Below are 11,302 nucleotides of genomic sequence, written 5' to 3' on the forward strand. Positions count from 1 at the left end.
CAGAGCCTGGAACCTGTTTCAGTCTGTGACTCCCTCTCTCTCTGACACTCCCCTGTTCACGCTGTCTCTCTCTCTCTCTCCTAGAAATAAATAAAAAACATTAAAAAAAAAAAGGAAAGTGAATATTAAATGTTAAGGTTGAGGAGTAGCTAAAGGAATGAACTCTGCTACCTGGAATCCAGGGAGCTGTGTAAATGCTCTGTGCCTGTTTCCTTTTTTTAATGTATATATATATTTATATATGTGTATACATATATTTATATATGTATCAGTACTTCATTATTTCTTAAAAGATTTTTAATGTAATCTCTACCACCCATTATGGGTCTGAAACTCAAAACCCCCAAATCAAGTCCTATGCTATACCAACTAAGCAAGTCAGGAGCCCCTCATTCCTATTTTTTAATCGCTGAGTAGTAGTCTATAGTACACAAGTACCACTGAAAGTTTATTTTTAAAAAAATTTTTAGTGTCTATTTATTTTTGAGAGAGACAGAATGTAACCCAAGGAGGACAGAGAGAGAGAGAGAGAGACACGCAGAATCTGAAGCAGGGCTTCAGGCTCCGAGCTGTCAGCAGAGCCCGATATGGGGCTTGAACCCACCAACTGGGAGATCATGACCTGAGCTGAAGTCAGGTGTTTAATCGACTGAGCCACTCAGGTGCCCCAGTTTATCTTTTAAATGGGAACAATAATCCGTCATTTATGGGGTTGTGAAAATAAAATACAGAGGTGCTTGAGTGACACAGGATGTTGAGCATGGGACTCTTGATTTCAGCTGAAGTCGTGACCCCAGGATGGTGGGGTTGAGCCCCTTGTCTGGCTGTGCGCTGAACATAGACCCTGCTTAAGATTCTCTCTCTACATCTGCCCCTCTCCCCAGCTCACGTGCTCATTCTTAAAAAAAAAAAATTGGGGGCACCTGGGTGGCTTAGTTGGTTAAGCTTCTGACTTCAGCTCAGGGCATGATCTTGAGGTTCGTGGGTTTGAGCCCCACATCGGGCTCTGTGCTGGCCGCTCAGAGCCTGGAAGCTGCTTCGGATTCTGTCTCCCTCTCTGTGTCCCTCCCCTGCTCATGCTCTATCTCTCAGTCTCAAAAATAAATAAACATTTAAAAATTTTAAAAAATTTAAAATACATATAACTCTGTAAAGCACTTCTTAAAATGGTGGCTATATTATTGGTTACATCTGGGCTTATTTTTATTTCAGAGAGCGCATGGGGGAGAGGGACAGAGGGAGAAAGAAAGAATTTTAAACAATCTCCAGGCTCGGTGCCAAGCAGAACACAGGGCTGGATCCCAAATTCCTGGGATCATAACCTGCGCGGAAATCAAAGAGTCAGACCCTCAACCCCCTGAGCCACCCAGGCGCTCCTTATTTTTGTATTTCTACCCATTTCTAAACTATTTGCAATGAACATTATTTCCTGTGGAAATTCATTGTTTTTAAAACTTACTGTTTAAAACAAAAAAATCCCTGGTGGGAATCACTCTGCCAACCTACGAAAACGTGAAACGAAAGAACGCAGGAAGGAGCAAATCGACTCCACAAAAGCAACGGGAATCCCCCAGGCCCCGTGCCCGGTCTCCAGGATACCGTACTCTTCCGCTCCCAGAAGCCTCCAGCGGCGGAAGTTGTCGCTTTCAGAGGGACGGAGCCCACGCCGTGCACCCGGCAGTAGGCTCACCATGGCGATGGGCGGAGGCGGCGGTGTTCCCGAGCAGGAGGACTCGGTGCTGTTCCGGCGCGGCACGGGCCAGGTAAGGTCTTGGACGGCGCCGCCTCCCGACGCGCCCCCGGTAACCGCTCCGAGCGTCCGGCTCGGGTCTTCGCGGCTGGGTTGGACCGGGCGGGTTCGCTGGCTGCGGGGAGATACTCCGCAGGTTTCTACGTCTTTACCAATTTGAGAGCTATAGCCGCAAGCTCTTTCTTCGTGCAGCTTGGGCACCGTGGTAAGTTAGAACGGATTCCCCATCTCAGCTTGACTGTACCTTAGTTTGTCCTTTTTTTTCTGGTTGGGGAGTGTGCGGGGGCAGCCCGGGGTGAAGCAGGCAAACCAGGGAGGAGACCGTTGAAATGCCCCAGTTTTAGATCAAGGTGTTAGCAGTGAAAAGCAAGTTACTGGCTTTCCGGGTATAATTTGAAACCAACGGCAACAGGTTTTGCATATAGATTCGATAATGGAGGTTTGAGAGAGGAAAATCAAAGATAATTCTAAGATTGTCCTAAACAGATAAGAAGATGAAGTTGTTTTTCCGGAGATGTACTGAAGCGGAGAAGACTGCAAGTAGAATAGGTTTTTAAGGGGGGAAATCAGAAGCTCAGCCTTGGGTGAAATCTGATTGGAGTGAGTTTGGAGCGGGGAGAGGAGAAAGTCAAGACAAAATTAATAAGTAAATATTTCAAGTTTTATTGTAAAGAGAAGGTAGAGAAATTGGCCAGTAGATAAAGGGGAGAGTATAATAAACAGGATTCTCAATTGTGCTTTTTTTTTTTTTGTAAGAGTAGAGAAACCTGTTTCAGCGTTTTGTGGGCTGTGGGAAAGATGAAATAAAATTGGAAAACTTGACGATGCAAGGGGCAAAAGAGAAGTGTTGAAGCAATGTTCTAAAGTAGATAAGAGAAGATGGATTTGGCCTTCGTTAGAAACATTGACAGTTCATGTGGTGACACTTATATGGATACAGACTTGTGTGGATGGGCAGATTTGTGAAAGCTCTCTTTTGATTGTGGCTGTTCTGATTAAAAGAAGTAAGGCCATCACCTAGGAGTGTGGAGGACGCAGGTTTGGGAGGTTTAAGCAAAGAGAAAGTAGAAAGTAGTAGGGAGAGTGGATGAGTGTTGAAATGGAGTGGAACTGTTGCTAGGCAACATGAAAGATGTACTTGAGATTTTGGTCATGATTTTAAAGGATACTAGACAGCATGATTGTGGGTTTTCTCCAGCTAAGTTCAATTCAAGTGTGTGAAGACAGGCACACAGTGAATTAAGTGTTGAGAATAATAGGGCTGTAGTTTTCACCAAGTGAATATAAGGAAGGGGGAGGGAGAAGTACAAGGTTATTATGTTAATAATTGGCCAGGAATTTAAGCTGGCTAAGAAAGGACACAAGCATTAGGATAGTAAAAGTTTCAAACTTTGGAGGGTGAGTGTTTTGTTCTAGTGAAGTGGAATAATTGTCACTCTCCAGATAGAAGTAAGTTGCAGACACTAGAAGGTGGTAGTTGGAGAGTAGGATTCTTTTTTTGCTGTTGTAGGGTTTTTTTGTTTTGTTTTAATTCCAGTTAACATACAGTGCTATACTAGTTTTAGGTGTACAACATAGTGGTTCAACCATTTTATACATTACTCAGGGCTTATCATGGTAAATTTTACTCTTAATCCTCTTCATGTATTTCACCAGTTTCCCACGCCCTCCCCCCCCCATTTGTTAACCATCAGTTTGTTTTTGAGAGGTAAAAATCTTTTTTTCCTTTTTTAAATTTATATTATTTTAAGTAGGCTCCAAGCCCAAGATTGGGCTTGAACTTACTATCCTGAGATCAAGAATTGCATCATGTACTGACTGAGCCAGCCAGACATCCTCCCATTTCCTATTTTGTTTCTTAATTCTACGCATAAGTGAGATCATATGCTATTTGTTTTTCTCTGCGTTATTATTTCGTTTAGTATTATACTCTCTAGATTCATACACATCATTGCAAATGGAAAGATTTTGTTCTTTTTGATGGCTGAGTAATATTTGTGTATGTATACCCCATCTTTGGCATTTATCTGTCAGTGGACACTGGGCTGCTTCGATAATTTGGCTATTGTAAATAATAGAACTGGAAACACATTCCATGCTCATGGGTTGTAAGAACAAGTATTGTTAAAATGTACTATCCAAAGCAGTTTACACATTTAACAAAAATCCCTATGAAAATACCAACAGTATTTTTCACAGAATTGAAACAAACAATACTAAAATTTGTATGGAACTGCAAAAGACCTCAAATAGTCAAAGCAATCTTGAAAAACAAAAATGAAACTGGAGGCATCACAACTCCAGATTTCAAGTTAGGTTACAAAGCAGTAGTAATTAAAACAGTATGGTACTGGCATAAAAATAAATGCAAAGATCAGTGGAATAGAATGCCAGACCCAAGAAATAAACCCACAGTTATATGCTCAGTTAATCTTTGGCAATGGCAAAATGATTGTACAGTGGAAAAAAGATAATCTCTTAGGGATGCATGGGTGGCTCAGTTGGTTAAGTGTCCAATTCTTGGTTTCAGCTTAGGTCGTGCTCTCACAGTTTGTGGGTTTGAACCCCACATTGAGCTCCGTGTGCACAGCTTGGAGCCTACTTGAGCTTCTACCTCTCTCTCTGCCCCTACCCTGCTCATACTCTCTCGGTTTCTCTCAAACTAAATAAAAGAGCTTAAAAAATCTCAACAAGTGGTGTTGGAAAAACTGGACAGCCACATGGAAAAGAACAAAACTGGTCCACTTTTTTTGACCATACAGAAAAATAAACTCAAAATGGATTAAAGACCTAAATGTGAACATTGAAACCATAAAAATCCTTGAAGAGGGTATAGGCAGTAATCTCTCTGACATTGATCATAACATTTTTTCCAAATAAGTCTCCTGAGACAAGGGAAATAAAAGCAAAAATAAACTATTGGGACTACATCAAAATGAGAAGTTTCTGCACAGCTAAGGAAACAGTTATCAAAGCTAAAAGGTAGCCTAGTGAAAGGGAGAAGATACTTCCAAATGACATATCCCATAAAGGGTTAGAATCCAAAGTATAAGAAAAACTGATAGAATTTAACACCCAGAAAACAAATAATCCAATTTAAAAATGGACAGAAGAGAAGCCCCTGGCTGTTTCAGTCAGTAGAGTGCATGACTCTTGATCTCATAGTCCTGAGTTCAAGCCCCACGTTGGTGGATGTAGAGCTTACTTAAGCATTCATTCATTCATTCGCTTATTGTTAAATGTAGATGCTGCTTTTTTTTTTAGATTTTTATTATTTTTTATTTTATTTATTTCTGAGAGCGAAAGAGAGCGTGAGCAGGGAAGGGTCAGAGAGAGAGGGAGATAACAGAATCTGAAGCAGGCTCCAGGCTCTGAGCTGTCAGCACAGATACCAGCGCAGGGCTCGCACTCATGAACTGTAAGATCATGACCTGAGCTGAAGTCGGATATTTAACCGACTGAGCCACCCAAGTGCTCCCATGGCTCTCTCTCAGATGGCCAACACACATGAATGCATAGCATCACTCATCATGAAGGAAATGCAAATCAAAACCACAATGAGGGGTTCCTGGCTGGCTCATTTGGTAGAACATGTGACTTGATCTTGGGGTCATGAGTTTAATGCCCATGACGGGCACACAGTTTACTTCAAAAAATAATGAGATATCACTTCACTTTTCAGAATGGTTAAAATAAAAAATACAAGAAACAAGTGTTGGTGAGGATGTGAAGAAAAAGGAAACTTCTTGCACTGTTGGTGCAAATGCAAATTGGTGTAGCCATTGTGGAAAACAGGATGGATTTTCCTTAGAAAATTAAAAAAATAGAACTACCTTATGATCTAGCAATGGCACTACTGGATATTTACCAAAAAAAAATACAAAAACGCCAATTCAGAAGTATACCTGTACCCCAGTGTCTATAGCAGCACTATTTACAATAGCCCAAGTGTGGAAGCCGCCCATGTGTCCACTGATAGATGAATGAATAAAGAAGATGTGGTATGTATATACAATGGAATATTACTCAACCATAAAAAAGAATGAAGTCTTGCCATTTGCAACATGAATAGCTCTAGAGAGTATAATGCTAAGAGAAATAAGTCAGTCAGAGAAAGGAAAATACCATATGATTTCACTCTCATTTGGAATTTAAGAAAGTAAGAAACAGACAAACCAAAAAAAGACTCTTAACTATAGAGAACAAACTGATGGTTACCAGAGAGGAAAGTGGGTGGAGGATCGGGGACCTAGGGAATGAGGATTAAAGAGTACAGTTATGATGAGATAAAATGGTTTTAGAAATAAACATAGGGGTGTATATGTCCTTTCAGGGTATGCTTTTGTGTTCTTTGGGAAAATACCCAGCAGTGCAATTACTGGATCATAGGGTAGTTCTATTTGTGTGGGGTGGGGGGGAGGGGAATTCTGCTTTTAATATTTTGAGGCATCCCCATACTGTTTTCCATAGAGACTGCTCCAGTTTACATTCCCAGCAGCAGGGCATGAGGATTCCTTTTTTCCTACAGCTTCGCCAACGCTTGTTGTTTCTTTTATGTTTTTGATTTTAGCTATAAGACAGATGTCAGTTGATATCGCATTATAGTTTTGATTTGCAATTGGCTAATGATGAGTGGTGTTGAGCATCTTTTCATGTGTCTTTGGCCCTCTCTGTCTTCTTCCGAGAATTATCTGTTCATGTCTTCTGCCCAAGGAGAGTAGGAGGATTCTTTAAACTGAGGTTACAGAAAGGTTCAGTTATTGGTTATAGTCAGTAAGAGTCATAGAAGCTAGTAACTGCAGTTGGGTGGTGTACAAGATCATTGGTACAGAGGAGTTTAAAGACCTGGAAGGATAGGGTATTGGCAGGATCATCTACGTGGGTTTTTTTAATTACCAAGAATGGCAGGAGTAGCGTTGGAGACAGTAGTAGGATATAAATCTAGGGGGAATGACGAGGCGTGGCTCAGATGGCTATAGATAATTACATAAAGAGTAATAGTAGACAGTGGAGTCCAGTAACGGGGTTCTAAAACTGGGAGTTTTTAGGAAGAAAGGAGAGAGAAAAATCTGGAAGTGGGTGTAAGGAGCAAGTAAGATTGCTTCCCCATCTGTGGTATGATTTGAGGGATATGGAAGAGAAGACATTTCATTTGAGATTTCTGCAAGGAAAGAGACATCTTTGGGGGAAAATTAGATTTTAAAGCAAGAACGTAAAGAGAATATTCAGAGAAGAGGGTAAAGATATTGGGAGCAAGGTTTGCTGATAACTCAAGAGATGAGATCACAGCCAAAGTTCCAGCAGTTAACAGTTGTAGAAGAACATGAGGGATACTAGTGGTGACTGAGAAACAGCTCTGTAGTGGCAGTTCTGATGGTCTGTTCTGGTGGCTCTTGTTATGTAACAAACCACCCAAAACTTAGTAGCTTGCAAGAATAATTATTATTTTATTATCTGTCATGGTTTCTGTGGGTCAGGAATTTGTGAAGGCTTGCTGGACACTTCTTCAGATCTTTCATGTGGTTGCATTCACATAGTCACGGGAGCTACAGTAGACCGGGACTGAGCAGCTAGATACTGACAGCCATTTTTTTTCTTCCTGTCATCTCAGGGTTTCACATGATCTCAGTGTGTGGGCTGGTTGGATTTCTTTATACCCCTTTATAATCCTTCTCTCTTAACTCTCATCTCCTGTTCCCTAATCACTGCTGAATCATATCTTCTGTCGCCGATTAGTATGGATTTTCTAGAAGCTGATAAACATGAAATCTTTGCCTTTCTTTACTCAGCATAGTTATTTTCAGGTTAGTTCATTTCTTTTTATTGATGCAGTATCCCATTTTATTATTAGAACTTGTTTTTGCATTCACTTGTTCATGAACATTTGGATTGTTTTCATTTTGGGACTCTTAAAAACAGAGCTCCTGTGAGTATTAGTGAAGAAGGCTGTGTGGACATAAGCTTTCATTTCTCTTGGAAATCTACTCAGGGAGTAGGTGTGTTTTAACTTTTTAAAAACCCGCCTTGGAGGGTACTTGGTTGGCTCAGTCGGTAGAGCATGCAACTTGATCTCAAGGTCATGAGTGTAAACCCCACGTTGGTATAGAGCCTACAATAAAACAAAAACAAAAATAAAAACCTGCCTTGGGAGCACCCTTCTATTAGCTAAATGCAATGTTACCCATTGAATAAATCCAATTAGACCTAAAAAAGATGGCAAAACTCTTCTTCAAAGTGGTTGAACCATTTTACATTTTGACTAGCAATGTATGAGAGTTCCACTTTTTTCACATTCTTGTTAATTTTGGAATGGTCATTTTTTTTAAGGTTTATTTATTTATCTATTCTGAGAGAGCCAAAGGGTGGGGGAGGAGGAGAGAGAGAGGGAGAGAGAAAGAATTGCAAACAGACTCCACACTGTCAGCACAGAGGCTGACTTAGGGCTTGAATCCAGGAACCATGAGATCATGACCTGAGCCAAAACAAGATATTTAACCAGCTGAACCATCCAGGTGTCCCTAAATGTTTATTTTTGAGAGAGAGAGCTTGCAAGCAGTGGAGGGGGAGGCAGAGGGGATGGGAAGACAGAAGATCTTCAGAAGATCTGAAGCAGGCTCCATGCTGATAGCAGAGAGCCCAGTTCGGGGCTCAAACTCACAAACCATGAGATCATGACCTGAGCCAAATAGGATGCTTAACTGATTGAGCCACCCAGGTGCCCCAGAAATGGTCATTCTTGTTGATTTTAGGCAATCTAATATTGCCATCTCATGATTGTATTTTTTTTTTAAGATTTTGTTTATTTATTTAAGTAATCTCTACATCCAGTGTAGGGCTCAAACTCAGAACCCAGAGCTCAAGACTCGCATACTCCACCAGCTGATCCAGCCAGCCAGGCACCCCTGTCTCAGGATTTTAGTTAGCATTTCCCTAATGACTGATGGTTATTAATCATCATTTCATATGTTTATTTGCTATCAGTATACCATCTTCTTTGGCAAAATGCTGAGACCTTTTGTCTGTTTTTAAATTGGATTCTTTTTGTTCATATTTGAGAGTTCTTCAAATATGCTAGATACAAAACCTTTACCAGATAGATTATTTATAAATATTTTCTCCCAGTGTGTGGCGTGGTTTTTCAATCTCTTAAGTTGTCTTTTTAACAACAGAAATTTTCATTTTGCTGAAATCGAATTTTTAAGTTTTTTTTTTTCCACTGTTCTTTTTTTTTGTAAGCAGTCTAAGGTCACAAAGACTTTTCTGTTATCCAGTTTTAGGTTTTACATTTAGGTCTGTGTTCCATTATGGAATAGTTTTTGCATATGGCTCATGATGCGGATGCAAATTGTTTTTTCTGCATAAGGGTTTCCAATTGTTTCAGCACCATTTGTTGACACTGTTATGCTTTCTCTACTAAATTGCTTTTGTGCCTTTGTTTGAAGTCAGTCAAACTTTATGGGACTATTTCTGAGTTATCAATTGTGTTACATTGATCTCTCTACCTTAATGCTAATACCATACTTTTTTCTAGTTAACGTACAGCACAATATTAATTTCAGGAATAGAATTCAGTGATTCATTACTTCTAACACCCAGTGCTCATTCTAACACATGCCCCCCCTTAATGCCCATCACTCACCTAGCCCATCCTCCACCCACCTCCCTCCATTAGCCCTCACTTTGTTCTCTATCATTAAGAGTCTCTTATGGTTTGTTTCCTGTCTCTCTTTTTCCCCCTCCCATATGTTCATCTGTTTTGTTTCTTAAATTCCACGTATGAGAGAAATCGTATGGTATTTGTCTTTCTCTGATTGACTCATCTTTCTTAGCGTAATACATTCTAGCTCCATCCCCATTGTTGCAAATGGCAAGATATCATCCTTTTTAATTGCTAAGTAATATTCCATTGTATATGCATACCACATCTTCTTTAGCCATTTATCAGTCAGTGGGCATTTGGACTTTCTCCATAGGTTGGCTCTTGTTGATAATGCATTGGGGTGGAGATACTCCTTCAAATCTGTATTATTAATACTATAATTTTTTTTATAGTAGCTTCACCGTACTTATTGAAGTCAGATAATATAAATCCACCAGTTTTGCTTTGCTTTTTCAAAATTGTTTTGACTTTTCTGGATCCTTTGTATTTATTTCCATGTGAGTTTTACAGCTTGTCTAATTGGTATATTTTGACCCTTGAACAGCCCTGGTTTGAGCTGTACAGGTCCACCTATATGTGAATTTTTTCCCCATAAATACAGTACAGAATTATAAATGTATTTTCACTTCCTTTGAATTTTAATTTTTTTTTATTTTATTGTAGGAGTACAGTGTATAATACTTACATAAAGCGTGTGTTAATGGACTGGGTTTATATTATCTGTAAGCACAGAGCCTGCTTCAGATCCTCTGTCCCCCTCTGTCCCTTCCCCACTTGCGCTCTCTCAAAAATAAATATACATATATGTATATATATATGCACCTATGCACAATTCTTCACCTACAATTTTCAGCACCCGTAACCTCCTCCACCTCCGTTGTTCAAGGGTCAACTGTAGTTTCCTTTTCTCTGAGAATTGAAATTAAATATATTTGATATTAATACCTTTGGGTTTTGTTTTCTTTCATTTTAACCTAAGTTTTCCCTGGTCACACTTGGTTGGTTGAAGCTTATTTTCAGTAGATTTCTCTGGAAAGATGAGTGAGGATAGTATTCTTCCACATTGTAAACTTAGTCTTGCTACTCAAAGGTCAGATAGGCTGTATCACAAAATACTTGGCTCATACTTTTCCCATAAATTTCTATGGGAAAGTCTAATACCAATTGATTATTTTGTACCTGACTTGGTCTTTCTGTTTAGACGCATTAAGATTTTTTTTCAGAGTGTTTTTGTTTTTGATTTTTAGCTTTTATTCTTCAGGGACTCCATTTATACATACATTAAATGTTTTGTGCTAGTGGGGTGCCTGGGTGGCTCAGTCGGTTGAGCGTCCAGCTTTAGCTCAGGTCATGATCTTGCGGTTTTTGAGTTCGAGCCCCGTGTCAGGCTCTGTGCTGACAGCTCAGAACCTGGAGCCTACTTCAGATTCTGTGTCTCCTTCTCTCTCTGCCCCTCCTTTGCTCATGCTCTGTTTCTCCCTGTCTCAAAAATAAATAAACTATTGGGGCGCCTGGGTGGCTTAGTCGGTTAAGCATCTGACTTTCGCTTAGGTCATGATCTCGCGGTTCGTGGGTTCGAGCCCCGTGTCGGGCTCTGTGCTGACTGCCAGCTCAGAGCCTGGAATCTGTTTCAGTCTGTGACTCCCTCTCTCTCTGACCCTCCCCTGCTCACGCTGTCTCTCTCTCTCTCCTTGAAATAAATAAAACATTAAAAAAAAATTTTAAAAATAAACTATTAAAAAAAATTTTTTTAATATTTTTTGCTAGTCATCTGTATTTAACATTTGACTTTCTTTTTCTTTTTTATTAAGTGTGTTTTCCTTCATACCTCTTAAATTTTCAGTCAGATATATTCTGCCTTGGGTACTTTATAGCCACCATTACTTTTTCTT

General features: G+C 39.9%; 1 protein-coding gene across 2 annotated transcripts in view; it reads left to right on the forward strand.

The window, feature by feature from the left end:
* The first annotated feature begins 1,659 nt into the window (after positions 1–1,659).
* Positions 1,660–11,302, forward strand: part of SMN2 (survival of motor neuron 2, centromeric) — a 42,804-nt gene continuing 33,161 nt past the window's right edge. For both annotated transcript variants that reach the window (XM_039256039.1, XM_039256037.1), the window contains exon 1: positions 1,660–1,763. In XM_039256039.1, the coding sequence (XP_039111970.1) occupies positions 1,692–1,763 (72 nt within the window). In that variant the 5' untranslated portion in view covers positions 1,660–1,691. The remainder of the gene's footprint in view (positions 1,764–11,302) is intronic.

Source organism: Hyaena hyaena, unplaced genomic scaffold (assembly GCF_003009895.1).
Source record: "Hyaena hyaena isolate Hyena2069 unplaced genomic scaffold, ASM300989v1 scaffold_558, whole genome shotgun sequence".
Taxonomy (NCBI): domain Eukaryota; kingdom Metazoa; phylum Chordata; class Mammalia; order Carnivora; family Hyaenidae; genus Hyaena; species Hyaena hyaena.